At 35.3% G+C, this 21,155-nt stretch overlaps 1 protein-coding gene and 1 pseudogene across 2 annotated transcripts; both read left to right on the top strand.

Annotated features, from left to right (window-relative positions):
- Positions 1-237: 237 nt before the first annotated feature.
- On the top strand, positions 238-6,312 carry LOC143548316 (alpha-glucosidase-like; annotated as a pseudogene). Its single transcript, XR_013137928.1, has 5 exons — positions 238-618; positions 2,721-3,418; positions 3,507-3,737; positions 3,843-4,489; positions 5,278-6,312. The product of XR_013137928.1 is annotated as an alpha-glucosidase-like (transcript).
- Positions 6,313-12,771: 6,459 nt separating this feature from the next.
- On the top strand, positions 12,772-13,736 carry LOC143548302 (uncharacterized). The gene is made up of 3 exons (XM_077039508.1): positions 12,772-12,999; positions 13,350-13,483; positions 13,566-13,736. The coding sequence occupies exons 1-3, from the start codon at positions 12,800-12,802 to the stop codon at positions 13,637-13,639; spliced, it is 408 nt and encodes a 135-aa protein (XP_076895623.1). The 5' UTR covers positions 12,772-12,799; the 3' UTR covers positions 13,640-13,736.
- The last annotated feature ends 7,419 nt before the right edge of the window (positions 13,737-21,155 follow it).

Here is a 21,155-nt window from a genome sequence, read left to right as displayed (position 1 = left end):
ATACTATTTCATAAAAGTTTTTAAATTAGTTTTGAGCTCTAAAATGAATCTCATCCTTTTATCCAAAACATAACTTAGTAAATATTTTTAAAATTTATTTAAATTTGGCTTTATAAAACATACACTGGTCGATGCATATGTATGGTGTGATTCAAAAGGTAAAAAAAACACTTTCAGTTTTATAACCCAAAAACATCATAAAAGTTCTACTAGACTTTTCAAAAGACTTTCATGTGCATATACAATTGTCAATGATGAGTGGGTGGGCCAAGGTTCACACTTCAGTGGACCCAAAGTTGATTTTTTGTACTGGACCAAAAGAAACGTTTCGACAATTGTTAAATACGCGGGATTTGGCAATGAAGATTCTTGTGAATGTTAGTAGACTCCATTGCATACAATGTGGTCAATAGCAGCAGTTATACTATTACTACTACTCTCAATTGATCAAAAAACCATTGCAGATACAAACAATCAACCGAAACCGATTGGCTACGGCTACTCTATCCGATCTGTTGGCATCGGTTCATCTGGGAAATCATTGGCCGCCGATCTTCAACTCAACAAGAAGTCTTCCTTGTTTGGACCCGATATCAATGAACTCCGGCTCGTGGCGAGGTATTTATGATTTTCTCAAATCTTAATATGTTTTACGGATCAAGTGTATATGTCCCTCAAATCTATTTTGTTTGTTAGGCGCGTTTTAGAGGACAAATTTTAAGTTAAAAATAGTCGCGTAAACACACTTTTACTTGATATAGTGGCCGATTATGTATTTATGTGGTTAAATAACCGCTTTACGTATTAAAACCACATAGGCTATGCATATATATGCTTGTCCGATTATCATAATGTTGACTTAAAATCGGATATTTTCATGTACAAAATTTTATTAAAATTGCATACATTGATGAATCAGAAAATTGTAATTAATAAAGAGTTTCTCTTTAATTTGTTCTAACTTTCATTAATAGCCTCTTGCTTGTTTGCATCAAGTGATCAAACTATAAGAAATTATAACATTAGATACTCTTATAAACTATAAGTATATAATTAAGTCCTCAAATATTGAAGTCTCTAAACAATAATTATGGACATAAAAGTGTACATCGACAGATCAAATCAAGACAGGTACGTTATCCTTTATGAGATCAGATAAGATGCAAAATGTATTTTCTCTTGTTTACTTCTATATGGATGTCGTTTTCTTGGCAATAATTGAATAAAAGACAGAAAGCAAATGTTCTTCACGTTTTAAATATTCCAAAATCCTAACGAGATTTGAATTATTAATACGTTCACCATCTATGAAATTTTAATTTAGGTAATATCTGTTTATAGAATTTATGTTTTATCTTAAAAAGACCTATGAACATAGATTTCCAAAACGAATGCAAGTGTTATTCAACAGATTTTATTTTTTAAAATCGAACATTACTTTTATTATATTATAACTATTCACTTATTTTTATAAGGTACTGATGTACCAAAAAAGTTTTGAACTTATTACTACTAAATTCATGTATAACTTTTATCATTAATTAAATATTTTAAGAATTTATAAGAATTATAGTAATGTTAAAATAGATATTATTTGGACTACAACAGTTAGGATCAATGTTTCTATGAAAATGGGACTAATTAAATACAGTCGACCTAGTTAGACCGGTCTAGTTAATCTTAAAAACCTTGATAATAATAAAAAAAATAATCTAATTTTTTTAGTATAAATATTTTTAAAAATTATGAAAAGCAAAACTAAAATAATAAACTAATAATTATAATTCCGTTTAATCTTCTCTCATTTAAGCTAGGAAAAAGATTAAAACAAATATAAATAGATAATCACATAAACAAAATTACCAAAAGATAAATAAAGTACTGGCATGCCAAATTCTTGGTCCAACCGGCCGGTCCCTCCTTTCTAATGAATCATGATTGTTGAAAGGTCAAGTACGATAACAAGTTATCATTATAAAATAAGAGTATGCAAACTAATTAATATTGTAGAACATCTTAACGTATATCTCATATGATTGTTGAAAGGTCAAGTACGATAACAAGTTATCATTATAAAATAAGAGTATGCAAACTAATTAATATTGTAGAACATCTTAACGTATATCTCATATCTATGATTGATTAATCAAACTAGTTATATTTGGTGTGAATTAGTAAAACAAGTGTTCATTTGATAGGTTGTAAGCACCAGGTCATCGTATATGTCTGCGTGACATTACACACGAATACCCTGATCCAAACAACGTAAAACCAAAACTAAAGCTAAAAACCGAACATCCTATGCGGTGCAAACCCAACCAAGCCTTAAATGAAGATGCAATCTGTTTTCAGTTTAACAATTTAAGAAAAGCTCACCCTGATTTCATATTAGAAGAACAGTGAGAAAGAAGAAAAATAACCCTTGATCATTGTAAACCTAAACATAAATCGGTGTAAAACACAAAGAACCCAAGCGTTTTATTGTTCAGTTAAGTTTAACCGAACGAAAGAACTTAGTATATTCATGTTCATTCACTTCATTTACACATAGAACTATGTACAAACCATCGCTTCAATGAAACCAAAGAGAGGAAAACATACAATATTATAATAACAAATTAGGAGGGTTAATCTTAGAACAATTTGTTGCGTTTTGTTTATTCTAAAATATAGCTTTTTTAGATGATTAATGTAATAACTATTTGAATGTTATTGTAAAGCTTCGAAACCCCTGACCGATTGAGGGTTCGAATCACTGATGCTAAACACCAAAGATGGGAAATCCCAAACCACATTCTTCCTCGCCAGTAACAATCCAATATTTTACCACCAAAATCCCATGCAAATATTCAGTCCAAACTCTTTCTCTCCGATCCAAACTCCGATCTCATCCTAACCCTCCACAAGACCACCACCAAAACAACCACTCAGTTCGGCTTCACAGTCGCCCGTCGCTCTACTGGCGATATACTATTCGACACCTCCAACACTATTCTCGTGTTCAAGGATCAGTATCTTGAACTAACATCTTCACTCCCTGCTCACCGATCCTCCATTTACGGCCTTGGAGAACATACCAAGCGCTCATTTAAACTAAAACAAAATCAAACCCTCACCCTTTGGAATGCTGACATCGCAAGCGCCAATCCTGATCTCAATCTATATGGATCGCATCCATTTTATATCGATGTTAGATCGTCGGATTCTAATGGAAAAGTGTTGGCGGGTACCACTCATGGTGTATTGCTACTTAATAGCAATGGAATGGATGTTGTGTATAGTGGTGACCGTATTACGTATAAGGTAATCGGAGGTTTGTTAGATTTCTATTTCTTTGCTGGACCGTCACCCGAACTAGTCATGGATCAATACACTCAACTCATCGGCAGACCGGCTCCCATGCCTTATTGGTCCTTAGGTGAGCTCATCATTAGTAAAATTATTTTTTATTTTTTTTCGATTAAATGGACTTGATCTTGTTGATATTTATTTTGTTATGTATATAGGGTTTCATCAATGTAGATGGGGTTACAAAGATGTTCATGATCTTGAAGATGTGGTTGCTGGCTATGCAAAAGCCAAGATCCCATTAGAGGTTATGTGGACAGATATAGACTACATGGATGCTTTCAAAGATTTCACATTAGATCCCATCAACTTCCCATTGACAAACATGTCATCATTTGTTCATAATCTTCACCAAAACGGTCAGAAATACGTGCTCATATTAGATCCTGGTAACCATCTTTAACTTATTATTTTCACATAAAAAACCATGACATATTTTTTCTTTTCAAAAAAGCGGTTCTTTTAAAATACTCATATCCGTCTTTTATGAATAGGTATTAGTATAAACAAAACATATGAAACTTATATAAGAGGATTACAAGGGGATATTTACATAAAGCGTGACGGTAAACCATACATAGGACAGGTCTGGCCAGGCATTGTTAATTATCCGGATTTTTTAAATCCAAAAGGAGTGGTATTTTGGGGCAATGAGATAAAACGGTTTCATGATCAGCTACCATTTGATGGCATTTGGCTTGATATGAATGAACCATCAAATTTCATATCATCACCTCCATTGTCATCATCTACACTTGACAACCCTCCTTATAATATTAACAATGTTGGAGATCAAAAGTCTATTAATGATAGAACCGTGCCCGCAAGTGCTATGCATTTTGGTAACGTGACAGCTTATGATGCACATAATTTGTATGGGTTTTTGGAGGCTAAGGCTACAAATGAAGTGTTGCATAATATAATGGTTAAGCGACCGTTCATACTTTCTAGGTCGACTTTTGTGGGGTCAGGGAGATATACGGCACATTGGACTGGGGATAATGCCGCCACGTGGGATGACTTAGCGTATTCTATCCCGAGTATCTTGAATTTTGGGTTATTTGGGATTCCAATGGTCGGTGCTGATATTTGTGGTTTTAGTGGAAATACTAATGAAGAACTTTGCCAACGTTGGATCCAGGTATAAAATCTCTAAAATTTTGAACTTTGACAATAGTTTTATAATCATATTTAACACATATTATTTGTAAACTAAGAAAAAGAAGAAGACTAAATGTGTGTGTTTCCAGGTTGGCTGGCCTGGGTTGTGCATGTAATCAAAATAGCCAATCCATAATTGAATCAACCAATATATATAATTGAACCGAAATAACTAAATCAAAAATTGACGGTTTGGTTTATGTTAATTAAAAAATTTTGAATTTCTAGTTTGGTTTTGCATGTAACGAAAACTAGAAAAACCAACTTTTATAACTGTATCGGACCTGAAAAACTCAACTTTTCTTATTGAATTTATGGGTTGTAATTTTTAATTTTTTACTTTTAAGTAACTTACAATAAATTAATATTGGTGTGGACCAAAATTTTAAGCCCTAACGTGTAATAATCAATTGATCATTACTTTGTACCAATATATTTTGACACAAAAGTTTAAGCCCGAATGATAAAACGAGGTAACCCACACCGAGTCGAACCCATTGTAAAAACTGCAACTGAAACTGAACGATTTTCAAAAACTTAAACACTAAACTTTTCTGTTATTTATTTGGTTTGAGCCCGAAACCGACCCAAACGCCTTTGCAAACCCCTAAATTGGTCCAATCATTTTAATATGTGCTAGAAATTACTTGTTTGACTCGTTACCAACCCATCCATTTGTGCACCCATATCATAATATGTAGGATGATTCGGTTCTTTATTATGCCAAAAGTTGGAAAATCTTTCTGATTTCACTTGATTTAATCGCAGCTAGGGGCTTTCTATCCTTTCTCACGAGACCATTCCGATAAATCATCCGCGCGTCAAGAACTTTACCTTTGGGATTCAGTAGCCACAACATCTCGGAAGGTGCTCGGGTTACGTTACCAAATGCTTCCCTACTTGTACACGTTAATGTACAATGCACATTCAAAGGGGACTCAAATTGCACGACCATTATTCTTCACATTCCCTCAAGACACCAACACTTACAATATTAGCACACAATTTCTCCTTGGAAAAGCCGTACTAGTGTCCCCTGTCTTAAAGCCGGGAGCAGTTTCGGTTGATGCATACTTCCCATCCGGAAACTGGTTTGATCTGTTTAACTATTCTCGTTCGGTTAGTGTCAGTTTGGGGGCTCATGTTAGGCTCAGTGCACCTGCTGACCATATAAATGTTCATATTCGTGAAGGGAATATATTGGTTTTACAAAAGGAAGCCATGACTACGAAAGCCGCTAGGATGACCCCATTTCACATACTGGTGGTGGTTAGTAGTGGTGAGAATAGCACGGGTGAGGTGTTTTTGGATGATGGTGAGGAGATGGGGTTTGGTGGAGTAAGTGGGAAGTGGAGTTTGGTTAAGTTTTCTAGCCAAGTTGTGGGGAAAAGAGCGGTGTTGAGATCGGTGGTCGAGAATGGTGGGTTTGCATTGAGTCAAAAGTGGGTAATCGAAAAGGTGACGTTTATCGGGTTGAAAAATGTTTCAAGAGCAACTGGTTATGAGTTAGCTACTTTGGGGGCGAAAGTACGTGGTGGAGTGAAGGTTGGTGGTGGTGGTGGACGGTTTGGTATGGCTAAGATTTCGGGTTTGTCTGTGTTGATAGGGGAAGAGTTTGAGTTAAAGTTTGATCTCAAGTATTGATGTATCTTGATAAGTTTGAAGATGGAGTTTATGTTATTAATAAGTTGAACTCAACATGTATCATAAGGAGTTGTTCTCTCGAGTATGAGTATTATGTTGTTTATTTTTATATAAACTTTATATAAACTGATGCTAAATTATAAGGTATAATAAGGAAAGGGATTATTGGGACTTAAAACAAATATTTTATGGAAAAGAAAAGTGTTAATTATACAAAAGAAAGTGTTTAGTGTTGTAAGGGAACCATGATTAACATCTCAAATCGGTGGTTAATATGGACTAGATTCAATAGCCAATAACTTTTTAATGGAATTAATAATTGGAGCATGTTCAAGTTATGCTTTTTTTTCACTTGTTGAAGTAATGAAACATGAAAAGACATGAACAAAAACGCTACAACATGGTAGATATTATCACTCACAAACAGCCATTGACGGTTTTCCTGATCCACTCAAAAGTTAGACAATCCATTTGTGGATCAAAAGTTAAAACAATCCATTTTATGTTCATTCTTTGGTCTTTGTACTCAGAAAAGTTATTCTTCCCTAGTTATTTTTTCTAAAAACAATTGATATAATTAGTTTCAAATCGTCTCTTTAAAATTTAGATACCAGTATTATTTGCTCTTTGAGGAGTTCTTCATTAGCTTCTCACTGATCACTTTAATATAATGAGTATTTCGAATATACGACATAGGCTCATATAGCAACACCTTCTTCTCATGTTTAAATCTTGAAGATGTAAAGTAATGAAGAACTAAATCTATGTGTTAAAAGAAATACGAGTTAAATATATGTGACATGATTTTTTTTCCAAAATTTCATGGGTCTCATGATCGAGCTGTAATCATACTATGCATTCACATCCTCATATAGAATTTTCCTTAAATATTGTTATTCACTATAATTAAATAGTCATAATTTATAAAACTTAGTTTGTTTCTATAATATTTATATGGATTTGGGAACTTTCTTCTATAAAACGTAATGATATTTAAATTTAATACAACATCATGTAAATTGATAATAAATGTATAACTGTTTAGCATGATGTGACGGATTGAATCTACTTGGCTATGTTGAATCATTTGGGTTCATTCGCTACTCTCTCAATTGTTATGATTGGTATAAACAAATGGAACATTTGTTCTCGAGAATTGCTAGCACATTTGATCACTTCCTTGATTGTTGAACTATTGATAAACATGGAAGACTTCAATCAAGGAATAATTATAGAAGGAAAAAAAGGAATGTTCATAGGATGTTCCGTAATTCTTTGTTTCCTTGTTTAACTATTGAGCATTCTATTTATTGGGGTTAATCCTCTCTTGTAAAATAACATAATAAAAAAAATATAAATAAAAGTTCTTGATTACCAAGTTAACATGGTATCAAAGCGCGTTTGATCCTGGGAATTCCGCCCTATCTTCAAACAAGATGACGGATGGTGACACCCAAATCAATCAAGTTCCTGATGAATTGACGATGAAGATTGCTGCACTCCTAAGGAATGGTCTCGGAGCTCAACAAACAACAACCAACTCTGAGAACCTTTCCTTAGGGATTAAACTTGGTGGCGATAACTATGCCCTCTGGGCAACACTGATGAAGAAAGCCATTGGAGGTAGGGGGAGAGGTTCTCACGTCACAGGGGATCCGTCACCCCCTTTAAAAACTGATACAAGTTATTCACGTTGGGAACAAGATGACCAATGTGTCTTCACCTGGATTATCCAAAATCTTGAATCCAACCTGGTGAATAATGTCTCACAATATCCTACTGCAAAAGCCTTGTGGGATGGTTTAGCCACCACATACGGATCTGGAACAGATTCACTCCAGGTGTTCGATCTCCACAAACGAGCAAACTCCCTCAAACAAGGGTCTGATTCTCTGGAAGATTTGTGGAGTAGACTACAAGGCATTTGGATGTCGATCGATAGAAGAGACCCGAATCCAATGAAGGATCCGGAAGACATTCAAGTTTACAATACGAAGACCTAAGAACAAAGACTTTACCAGTTACTCATGGCGGTAGATGACAAACTGGAACCAATCAAAAGAGATATTCTGAAGAAAGAACCTCTCCCATCCGTTGAGGTGGCATATGCCACCATCAGAAGAGAGGTTGCAAGAGTGACCATCTTAAAATCTGGACCCTCTGATAACGATTCAACCGAAATCGGATTAGGATTGGCTGCCAAGGACCCACAACATAGAACAAAGTTTCGACTGAAAGAAAAAGAAGATAAATCCAAACTTTTTTGCACTCATTGTCAGATGAAGAGGCACACTAAGGAACAGTGTTTCAGGCTAGTCGGGTATCCAGAATGGTGGGAAGACGGCCAGAAACCAAAGAACAACCAATGTTCAAGGGGTGATGGGTGAGGTGCGTCAGTAACAAGGGGAGGAGAGTCCACCGAAAAGGAACCGCAGGAGAGCAGCGGTGGTTTTGGAGGAGTGGCTGCAACATGTGATGATGACCTAATAGGTACAGGACTTGAGAATTACAACTCAAGTCCCTCTACTATTCATTCTAAGTTGTTTTCTCCTAAAGTTTTTAATGTTCAGCCCATGTCTCACTCTAGAAAAGAAAAAAACTGGATCTTTGATTGTGGGGCTACGGATACTATGTCATACGATAACAAAGATTTTTGTAACCTGGTGCCACCATCAAAGTCCCACATTGAAACGGCAAGTGGAGAAAGAATTCAAGTCAAAGGGGGAGGATCTATCACATTCTCAGAAAAAATGAAAATTAATAATTGTTTATACATTCCTTCCCTTTCCTCAAAATTATTATCTATTAGCCAAGTTACAAAACAACTCAATTGCATGGTACTTATGTATCCTAATTTCTGTGTTCTACAGGACATTCGTACGAAGGAGATCGTTGGGCGTGGTACTGAACGCGGGGTTCTTTACTATGTTGATGAGGTGGTTCAAAAGGGACATGCCATGCTTGCTCACGGGACAACCGAAAGACAACTATGGTTATGGCATCGACGTCTTGGCCATCCTTCGTTTAGTTATCTTAAGTTTTTGTTTCCTAGTCTTTTCCCGAATAACTCCGCTCAGGAGATTTGTGAAACATGCATTCTTTTAAAAAGTCATAGGGCTTCGTTCCACAAAAATGATACTAGAGTCAAATCTGTTTTTTCGTTAAATCATTCCGATGTCTGGGGTCCGGCTCCAAATAGTACCAATAGTCGGTTCAGATATTTTGTTATATTTGGGGATGATTTTTCACGAATGAATTGGGTCTACTTCATGAAACATAAGTCTGAAGTTGCTGAAATTTTTGTTAGTTTTTACAAGATGGTCAAAACTCAGTTTAAAAAAGGTATTCAGATTCTCCGTTCCGATAATGGGACGGAATTTGTGAACAAAACAATGAAAGATTTCTTTAAAGAAAATGGCCTTATCCATCAAACTACGTGTCCTAACACTCCTCAACAGAACGGAACGTCGGAACGAAAAAATCGTATACTTCTTGAAAAAACGCGTGCCATTATGATTGAGTCTCATGTTCCACTATCGTACTGGCCAGAAGCCGTGGCTACATCTGCCTATCTTGTTAACCGTCTCCCAACCCAAATTCTAGGACATAAAACTCCTCTAGGTGTCCTAGCTACCCAGGCTAAAGTCCCATCCATTATGACTTTACCTCCTCGGGTTTTTGGCTGTACCGCGTTCATTCACACCCCAAAAACAGATCGAAATAAATTAAGTGCGTGTGCCGAGAAATGTGTCTTTGTTGGGTACGGTGTAAATCAAAAGGGCTATCGTTGCTATAACCCCGTTACTCGTCGGGTCCATGTCACCATGGACCTTGACTTTGTAGAGTCAGCCTATTTTTTTGACCACCAATCCAGTACTCAGGGGGAGAAACTAGGTGAGTCACTCGATTGGTTCGATTGGCTGCTATATCATAGTTGTTCGACGGATGTCCAAACAGAGCCGGTAGATGGCGCCGCTGAACCCGCTTCGTCGACCGTGGGACAGGATAACCAAGCCAATGAATCTCCTGAAGACGATGTCCATCCGGTCGAAGTCACCGAAACCGCACCAGGTTCGGTAGAGACTAACAATGAGGTAAACAACTTAGAACATCATGATAATTTACAAAATGATACTTCTAATCATGATGATCCAGAAAGTCATATGGAGGAGCAACAGAGTGTTCTTCCTCCAAGGAAAAATAGGGGAATCCCTCCCAAACGGTATTCACCGGAACAGGTTTCTCGCACCTCGAAATACCCGGTTGAAACTAACAGGGGGGGAGTGGCCAATGTTGCAAAAGTTTTTTTGGCCACCATCCTTTCAGAAAAAATTCCTTACACAGTTCAAGAAGCCAAGGAGATAGCTGAATGGAGAGAAGCAATGAACAAAGAAATAGAGGCTTTGAAGAAAAACGGCACGTGGGAGAAATGTTCTTTACCACAAGGGAAGAAGCCAGTCGGATGCAAGTGGGTATTTAACATCAAGTATAATTCTGATGGTACCATTGAGCGATACAAGGCAAGATTGGTTGCCAAAGGGTATACACAAACATACGGTATTGATTATTCTGAAACCTTTTCCACAGTTGCTAAAATTGACACTATCAGAGTCCTTTTCTCTGTAGCGGCAAACAAAGACTGGCCTCTTCATCAATTTGATGTAAAAAACGCTTTCCTGCATGAAGACTTGAAAGAAGAGGTGTATATGGAAGGGCTGCAGGGTTCTCGGATGAATTTCAGGAGAACGAAGTTTGTAGGCTAAAAAAGGCTATGTATGGGCTCAAACAATCACCTCGCGCGTGGTTTGGAAAGTTTACTATGGCCATGAAAAGATACGGGTACAAACAGAGCAATGCTGACCATACCTTGTTTTACAAGAAAAGAGGTAAGTTGATCACATGTCTTATAATATATGTTGACGATATGATTATAACAGGGAGTGACCAAGAGGAAATCAGCTCCCTTCGAAGAAATCTCTTCACCGAATTTGAGATGAAAGACCTTGGGGGATTAAAATATTTCCTAGGGATTGAGGTGCTTAGGTCAAAGGAAGGGATCTTTATTTCTCAAAGAAAGTATATACTGGACTTGCTGGCTGAAGTAGGAATGGTTGATTGCAAGCCCAGTGATACTCCCATGCTGATAAACCATAAACTCAAAATAATAGAAGGGGTCAAACCAGCAAATAAAGAAAGATACCAAAGGCTAGTAGGGAAGCTGATTTACCTAGCCCACACTCGACCCGATATCGCGTATGCTGTGGGAGTTGTGAGTAAATTCATGCACAATCCCCAAGAAGATCATATGGAAGCAGTTATGAGGATCATTAGATACCTAAAAGACACTATTGGAAGAGGTATAGTGTTTAAGAAAAACAATCACCTTGACGCTGAAGTTTACACGGATGCTGACTGGGGAGGAGATCCTAATGATAAACGATCTACTGCAGGGTACTTTACGCTCCTTGGGGGTAATTTGGTAACATGGAGGAGCAAAAAGCAGAAAGTCGTATCTCTATCAAGTGCAGAATCCGAATTCAGGGGTATAGCTAAAGGGATTACTGAAATTCTTTGGCTGAGAAAAATAATGAAAGAAATTGGAGCTCCCTTCAAGCGTCCAGTTCGTTTAAAGTGTGATAATAAGGCTGCTATCAAAATCTCAGAGAACCCGGTGGAACATGACAGAACCAAACACGTTGAAATAGATCGTCATTTCATAAAAGAAAAGATTGAGGATGGTACCATCGAAATTCCATTTGTGAAGTCTGAAGATCAGCTTGCCGACATTCTCACAAAGGCAGTTGGAACAAAAGCATTTGAATTAGTGTTATCCAAGTTGGGTATTGGAGATCCCACTACACAACTTGAGGGAGAGTGTTGAACTATTGATAAACATGGAAGACTTCAATCAAGGAATAATTATAGGAGGAAAAAAAGGACTGTCCATAGGATGTTCCGTAATTCTTTGTTTCCTTGTTTAACTATTGAGCATTCTATTTATTGGGGTTAATCCTCTCTTGTAAAATAACATAATAAAAAAAATATAAATAAAAGTTTTTGATTACCAAGTTAACATTGATGAATTCATAAAAACGACAAAACTAGCTACAGAAGACGCCACTTAAAAGACGACTCCCTGTGACAATGAGGAATGCAGTGTTTAATTAGACACTAGCGAAGAGAGATGATTTACATGTTTTAATTTGTTTGGTTTCAAAAAGATAATACTTGGGTTTTAATCAATTTTGGATTTTCTTGCAAGACTTTGACTAAATATTTTGTTATAGATTTATAAATATTAATAGTTATTTTGTTTTAGTTCTTTTATGCCTTTTTAATTTGTTTATATCTTTATAGAAACTAACTAAAATAAAATGTAATGTAGTACGTTACAATGATGTATCATGTTATATTTGAGTGATAAGTGATAAATCATTGAGGAGGTTGGCAGGCATATTTGATGTTAGAATCCACGTCAGCAATTATCAAGACACATGTCAGACTTCCATTTACCCACCATATTCAACACATCACACGCGTCAACTCCTGAAGACACGTGTAAATATCTTCACATACGTATCTCCATTGCCATTATCATAAATCCACAACTCACCGTGTCCAGTTTAAAAACTAAAGCAACACAGACATGTTCAACGCCACTAAATCACTTCCGACTCAAACCAAACCAGCTGTTTCAACCCTCTTCTCTAGCTCGAACAACTTCGCCGGCAAAGCATATCCGATCACCCGAACTGTTAGGTTCCAGCAGGCGTCCGCGGGAAACGAAGAGCCTGATACTGATAACATGGAGAAGAAAGAAGAAGCTAAGGAAGTTGAAAAAAAGGGGTATGACTTATACGTTTTTAATAGGTGGCCTTTGCCATTTAAAGGGGTCGAGCCGCAACTTTTTGCTCTTTTACTTGTCATTTTATACATGTTATTTTTTAGTACTCCTTTTAATCGTAATTTATATAAAGGGGTCGAGCCACAAATTGTGGCCCTTTCGCCTGTCATTTTATAGCTATCGTTTGAATCTTTAAATTAATTTAAAGGGGTTTTGACGCAACTTGTGACCCCTTCACCTGTCCTTTTTTGAATCGTAAATTAGAGAGAAGTTCACACCTCAAATATGTGACTTTTTACATAAAGTTGAAAGTGAATATTAATCAGTGTGTTTTTATATATGTGGGAATTAGGGATGTGATGTCACATTCGTTTGGTGAAGGGTACGCAACGAGATCAGATGAGGAAGGCTTTGGAGGAATATACGGAGGCAACCAGTCGCTTTCTCATGAAGATGAAGATAAGATCGTTCATGGCAACTGTCCAGGTACATTTGTATAATACAGTTTTGGATCATGTATTTAGATTTGTTTGTGTGATGGAGTTGATATCGTGTACTCGTTTTGAAGAATACGACAAGTCGCAAGGGAGCGAGGTGAAAGAGAAGGAAAAGGCTCGACACCAGACGAGTGCCAACTCATGAAGACGAGGTAGGAGGATGTCATGCCACTCCGTTCGTGTAGACGTGTAGTTCAAAACTTTTTATTTTGTTTGTTTTTTTGAACTTAAAAGGTTGAAATACTGTGTGTCGCTTTTATAGTTTTAGTATCCTTCAATTTTACGTCTTAAGCCGTTAATTTGTTACTAATTTAGGGATGATGCTTGGTTTGTGTATGATATCTTAAAAATAGATATATATCTCCTTTTCTTTTCCTTGGGTGTATCTATGAACGTGTATTATTTATGATTTTGTTCGGACGATTATGTAAAATATTTCTAGTGGAATGGAATGAATCTGTTAGGTGTTTGAATTATATATGATCCATGTTAAATCATAAGCTACGCACCGTTAACAGCTTTGCTTGGATTGGATTTTCAGTATTTGAAAATCAAATCAATACAATTCAATTCAATCAGGCCGTCTAGAATACTATATAAACAACATGAAAAAATGCACTTAAATATAACACGAGTTGGGCTTGAAACACGATTACTACATAGGAAAATACACCTAAGTTAAATAAATATAATTAACGTTGATTAGTTGGCTTAAAACAAGCTTGAGAATATGCCTAACATTAGTAGGATTGACAGCTAAAATAGTTATAGTCGAAATTAAATAGTTTTAGTCGAAATTTTGTTTGACAAGACGAAATTTTTTTTGAGCCTTAAGTAAAAGGAATATTTTGTTGTGTTTAAACAATTTAATTTTACGTTGGCTTACTTGATTTAATTTTACGTTGGCTTACTTGGTTATGATTTGAGTTATGTAAAAAACTTTTGTATAAAAAAAATTAAAAAATGTCTTAAATAAGACTAGAACCCATAACCTCTTGTTTAGAAGTCATACTTCTTTGCCACTAGATCAAGCTAGTGTTTAAATATTGATTATATATATATTTTTTTCATTAAAAATACATTTTAAAAAAAAATAAAATTCTGGGCCTATGAAAGTGTCGAGTTTATGGCCGTCGAATACCCAGCCACACCCTTGGGTCGGGCCTGAATACAAGCTTAAAGCAAGCATACAAAGCAAGGACATGAGTAGATTACTAGATTAGCAGCTAATCAAGCCGTCTAGAATACAGTTTTAAAAGCTAAAACAAGACTACAAAACGAGTTTTTAAAAACATATTATTAATACTTAAAGGTGTCTGTAATAGAAGCTTAACTAAAAAAAGTCTTGACAAATTACATATATCATTACTAGGATTAACAGTAACTTTTCTTGAAATATTGAAATAAGTACAAATACATTAATAATAACAACTTATTTAACCACCTAACTAGGTCCATATTATTTATTTATGCCTTAATATTTTTGTTGTTTTATACTCGATGATAACCTTGCATCTTTCCTTGCTTCATACTCGATAATAACATGTCTGTTCTTTGATTGCTTTCTTGGTTTCCTTGGCACCTTGATTCTTGAAATCGAATGAAATCGACTATAACCGTCTCTCGTTCGACCACAATGTCCGGGCCGACATTAGCTCCAACAACATTGGTCCGGACATCATATCATGTTGTGTCTCGCCCCACTCTATTCCCAATAATAAAAAATATATATAAATAATTAAAAATATATATATGAAATGAAACAGCTAATTTAAAATAATGTTGTTAAAATTTATGGTCAGGCTTTATACTCCTAATTTTCTATATAAACTGTAAACCAAATCGTTTATTACATCTTGAAATTTTTATACCAACACCGTCCAAAAGTTAAAAGAAAAACCGACCCGTCCAAAACTTAAAAGAAAAACTTGCCACGAAATCAAATTGATAACAAGTAGAAAACCGACCATGAAATCAAATTGATAAGTTTTAACAATTTATTGATTTTATTTTAACCGAATCGTATACACCTTGTATCATTAATTATATGGTTAACAAAGACTAAAAAATGACCATGAAATCAAATTGATAACAAGATTAAAAGGTTTCTTGATTTTAACCGAACCATAATTCTCGTGTCATTGTATATTATACATTGTATTGTAATACAAAATGATGGCTATACCTAATGATTTACAAGTCAAATGTATGTTGCGGTTTCTTATCATGTGATATGGGTTCATGAATATGCGCGAGATGGTCAATCGGAGGAGGATGTGTACATGGCCCATCGCACTTCGCGAGAGCGCCATTGCACCTTCGCTAAGACCACTAAGAATGTCTTGTTATATAAGAATATAATCTTGTGAGCTCTCTCTTTTATAAAAAGTTTACAAGTTTTTCTTTTCAGTGACGTGGGACGAGCTACTTTTTTCATTTTTTCAATGTGAAAGAAACTTACCTTTTCATTATTTACATGTTGGATTGTTATGTTTTTGGGCAGATTGTTGTATTAGTTATGAGCCTTTTTGGTCAACGTTCCATAGATTATTTGCCCCTGAACATCTACTTTGACGTGTGGCTAAGCAATTTTAGTTGGTTGCAATTTATACTTCATGCCAATGGGGATTGTCCAAATTACCTTTCTCTTCGGAGGAGATTTCAGAAGTTAATTATTTATCTTCTGGCATTGATTATTTTGCATCTCAAAAGCGGCCAAAAATGGACCTGGCCTTGGAGGGGTCTAGGATTTTTACAGTTAGTAGAATTAAAGAACGATTTCAAGAGTTAAAATAGTTTAAATCCAAGCTACATGATGTGTCACACCCCAACCTACGGCGGAAATGCCAGGACGCGAACTGATTGTCACAGCTCTCAAGATACTATCATGCAATATTTAAATGACAATATCTATTAATTTTATTCAATTTTCAAATAAATCAAATACAAAATACAACTCATTAAACAAACAATAAACACAAATTTAATTCTTGATTTTATCTTTTCTAACACAATTCTTCACTATATCTTCACAAAGTCTTACAACTAATTCAAGCGATAACCTGCATATGCGTATAAAATAGAATTTTGTCAACAACACATGTTGAGTGAGCAACACACCAGTTTAGTTGTACATACGTAGCTGCAACAAGTCATATGAGAATAACAAAATAACCAAATAAGCAAGTATAACTGAGATGTCGAGAAGCACAAAGGCTAACGACTGGCGTATGATCATACTAGACTGAGATTATGTTGGACCTCTCCGAATGCGGAAGCATACAAAGCAAATAAGCACATAAACAAGTAAAGTATAAGTTGTTAACACATAAGACAAAGTTGCAGTTTTGAGTATAAGTATATATGAAAAGTAAATTTACGCATATGTCCCCAAAACGTAAGAAAACGAGTAAAATAGGGGAATGTGGTACTCACCTTAGCGATTAGGCAAGAGATATGAATTTGTTAAGCTATAAAGATAGATCGACTCTTCGGGAAATACTGACGAGATATCCTAATAAGGAATAATTGCGGAAAATAAATATAAAGTCCACAACGAATATTCAACTAAATAAAGACTCAGGAGTTTATTATCAAGTAAGTTCATATGGAAATTAAATATGACTTATCATCAATTCTTTATTACTTATGTTTAACAACGTTTTTAATAAGTAATATTATTTTAAATTATACAAAACTTCATAAAAATACTTAAGTAAATATTTATAAGACTTCGGATAAATCATATAAATAGATTTGTTTTAAATAATTATTTTAAACTAAAAATACATTTAATGTTTATATATATTCTTATTATTAATAAAGATAGCTTTTAAGTTATTATCGCAAATAATAGATCGTAAACAATAAATAGTGATATTTATATAAAATATGATCTTTATAAAATACTTAAACTATATTTTTAATACGTGAATTAACATAATAAAATTTAATTTAATTAAAATTATTATTTTCTAAATATTAAAACTTTTAATAATCTATTACTTATTAATATTTATGTATAAATGTATATATCATATATATATATATATGATGTTTAACACAAGTTCATAAATACGATCAATTTATATATCGGTTTTAATAGTATGACGTTTATATAGCATTAACTATATTAAACTCATAACCCGTTTAGATTAAAACAAAGAAAATAAAAAAAAAACAAAAATAATAATAATCTGCCATAGCCGAGACTCGAACCCGCGCCATGGTCGGCTCAATAGATTGGCAAGCATGCACCCAGCCAACTGCGCTGGGTGTTTGGTTGGTTAAGGTACCAGAACAAAAATATATAAATAGAAGACCAGACCACCCAGTTCATAACCTAACCCTAGATTCATTAATCGCGTAAATCATTAAGAGTTTACTCAATTAACGTTAGGGTTAATATAGTATGAAGGACGGCGATCAAAACCATATAACTTAATTACCTCAACGACGATAGTTTGATGGTCTACTTGCACGATGAACAGACGGCAGGAAGTAGACCCAGAACACGAATCAAATTGAGATGATATTTCAATTGATTAAGGGGCTTTAGTACGCGCTGGTATGAGGGTGATGTTGGTATCTTTAATTGGATTACAATGATTGTTTACCTGTATAATAAGAACGAGGAGGGGTGTCGGCCATAAGTTAAGAAATTCGTATAAGTTTTGATTGATATAACATAATTAACGAGTGTCGGTAGCCGTAAATGGAATGGTTAACAATATGCATTAATCAATTTCCAAGTTTAGAGCGAAGATTGAGGCACAAGTTAATAATCGGGTCAAGGGAGATGAACTGGATACGGGTTTGGTGCTGATTATGGGTTTGGGTTGCTGGTAAACGGGTTATAACACTTTAGTTGACCAGATTTGCAAAGAGGCCCTTCTAGGTTGGGTATGGAAGCATTAAGGGCTAAAACTTTAGTTTAGGGTTAAAAGTGAATATCTTTCAAATTTGTTTTTAGTATATTAAATAATTATAATACCACATATTAATAAAATAATAGTAACTCGAATCACACGTTATTTTCTTAGGTAAATTTCTCGAATAAATAAACGGGTCAGGTTATAGATATTAGTTTGGAAGATACGAGTTGTTACATGATGAAATTGAATACCTTGGGTTCCTAAGAAGGTGGGTATTCTTGCTTGGAGAGCATAATTTGAAAGATTACCTACCATGGCTTTGCGAGCAACAAGAAACATTATAAGACATTCAGGTTTATGTAAATTATGTGGGGTTAGTTGTTAGACGGAACATATTTTTATATCGACTCTTTGTTTAGTCTACTTGGCATGTTATATCTCAACGGTGTAAAATATCCTTGATATATGTTTTTGGTTTTAACGACCTACCGGAGTTACTCAAGTTCCTAAAGGTTCCATAGAAGAAGGCAAATGATGTACTTGAATGGCTAATCTTCATGACTTTATGGTGTTTATGTAAAGCTTGTAATGATTAGGTGTTTAGCATTAAGTTCATGTCTCTCACTAAGTTGTGTAAAGAATATTAAGTCTCTTGGTTTTCTTTTGATTGTGAAGTGCTTGAATGGCTTTTCTATCGGTTGAGTGGACCTGTGGAGGTTTAACATTTGGTAACTTGGGGTTTATTGTTGATGTACGGGTTGTTTTTGGTGATGTGTTTCTTTTTTTGGTGATGTACTACTAGCCTAGTAGCTTTTCTTTGTTTGCACATAAAAATTGAAGTGTCGTATTATAATTGCGAAGTGATTTTCTCTTCCGAATATTAATAACTAGTGTTTTACCTGGCGTGTTATGCTGGACAGGTTGGTAAAACCTAACACGATGATAAACCCAAACGTGTTAGTCCCGGACGTTGAAGCGGTAGGTCGACGCAAATTCAGTCATTTTCGGTTAAGTGCGTTATGATACCAGAGCTAAAAACAAAAATAAAATAAGAACATTTTAAATTTGAGGTGCATCAATTGAGTGGCGTCAGTCGGTAAACTTGGGTGTTGAGAAGATTCGAGCATTGTCGATCTCGAAAGTTTAAGCGATGAGTATACGCAAATTCGTCAATTTCCGTCACATTGGTTACGGCACCTAAACTAAAGCAAAAACAAAATTGGCGTTAAGTAGGTTTTTTTTACGTACGATAAGGTACTAGAATTAAAACAAAATGCAGTAAGTCTACCCGAATTTGGTCGGTTGCCGCCACGTTCGTTACGATACCGGAACTAAACAGAAAAATTGCCATTCAGTCGAGTTTCATTACGGTACCGGAAGTAAAAAAAATGTTGTGAAACCCCAACGTTGAAATTCGGGTGTTGGTAAAACCCGAACGTTACGATGGTGAGTCGAAGCGAGTTCAGACATTATCGGTTACGCTCGTTACGGTATTAAAACCGTCAGCAAAACTTAAGCGTTAAAAACCAAAAAATAAAATTGTCAAACTAACATATAAAAAGAATAACATATAAAAAAAATTTAAATATTCGACGTGTGACATTCGTCAAGTTTGAGTCTCGATTAATATTCATTTTGTAAACTTTCATATTGTAAACCCGACTCAGCATTTTTAGAACCTTATTTAATTATTATATAATATTATTATAGACCTCGATCATCAATAAATCGATGTTTGTCATATTATAGTGTCGTTAAAAAAAACATAAAGGGGTTCAAAATGATTTTTGTAAAGTCGTTATAAGTTTTAAAACATTTAAAACTCATATTAAACTTGAATTGAAACGGGGTTAATTTGAAAATATGTATTATATATATACAAACCCTAACCCTAACTTATTTTAAAAAAACCACAGCCGCCCCTCTCCTTTCTCTCGTTCATTTCCGGCGTCGGCTTTCCGGCGATCGGCGGCGCCACCTCCGATTCTGGCCACCCCGTCTCCCCGACCTCCGATTCCGGCCGTATCCCCCTCCCCTTGTTGGGTTCCAGTGGTGATCAGTCAAAGGTTTAACAGTTAAACCCGGTTTAATTAAAATGGTTTCATAATTATTAATCAGGTTAATAATTGAATACGCAGCGGAATATAAAAACGAGTAATCACCATTTAACGGAACCTTATAGGATCCGGTTACATACAATACGAGTACCATACGAAACAACCAATGAAACATAAATCTAAACCAACAATATTTAAGTTTACCTCGGTTAATGAATAACCGGTTGAGACACCGAGGTTCAACGAACAAGCGCTAGGCGACGAACTAATAAATGGACAGCGGCGGCGACCTGTGATGGTGGCGGCGGCGACGTTGCTTCGATGGGACCTGCATCTTATGTGGGGATCTAATGGCTCCTTTTGGTTGATTGGTTTCTTTTCTTGTTATGTTATATTAATGATAGGGTTTTTCAACTAATATATTAATCCCTTGTTTTTAATCTGTACAACATATAAACCGACCTAAGCCCATCACGATCCAGCACATAATTATTTGAAAGTCCATATTGATAAATAATGCATGTTATTTATCAATTATTATTTATATCTAATATAAATAATAGATCGTAAATCATTCGTCATTACCGGTTAAACAATTTAAGCGGATTTTGGTTCGTTGCCCAAGGTGTAACTCTCACGGGTCGTAACTCAGTCGGACGCGTTAAATTAACCAAACCGGTCCACTATTTCCAACAGTCTCCCACCTGGACGGCTTTCGATTAAATTCCTT

This window comes from Bidens hawaiensis, unplaced genomic scaffold, assembly GCF_021521415.1.
Source record: "Bidens hawaiensis isolate Kalapana, Puna unplaced genomic scaffold, B.hawaiensis_p1.1 tig00015047_1, whole genome shotgun sequence".
In the NCBI taxonomy this organism is placed as follows: domain Eukaryota; kingdom Viridiplantae; phylum Streptophyta; class Magnoliopsida; order Asterales; family Asteraceae; genus Bidens; species Bidens hawaiensis.
This window is presented reverse-complemented; position numbering and strand designations above follow the sequence as displayed.

What these genes read in the sequence shown, in the direction of transcription:
- LOC143548302 (XM_077039508.1), top strand. Translation starts at nt 12,800, where the DNA reads ATGTTCAACGCCACTAAATCACTTCCGACTCAAACCAAACCAGCTGTT. An exon ending in AAGGAAGTTGAAAAAAAGGG is followed by an intron (nt 13,000 to 13,349) that starts GTATGACTTATA and finishes TGTGGGAATTAG; the next exon opens with GGATGTGATGTCACATTCGT. An exon ending in CGTTCATGGCAACTGTCCAG is followed by an intron (nt 13,484 to 13,565) that starts GTACATTTGTAT and finishes CTCGTTTTGAAG; the next exon opens with AATACGACAAGTCGCAAGGG.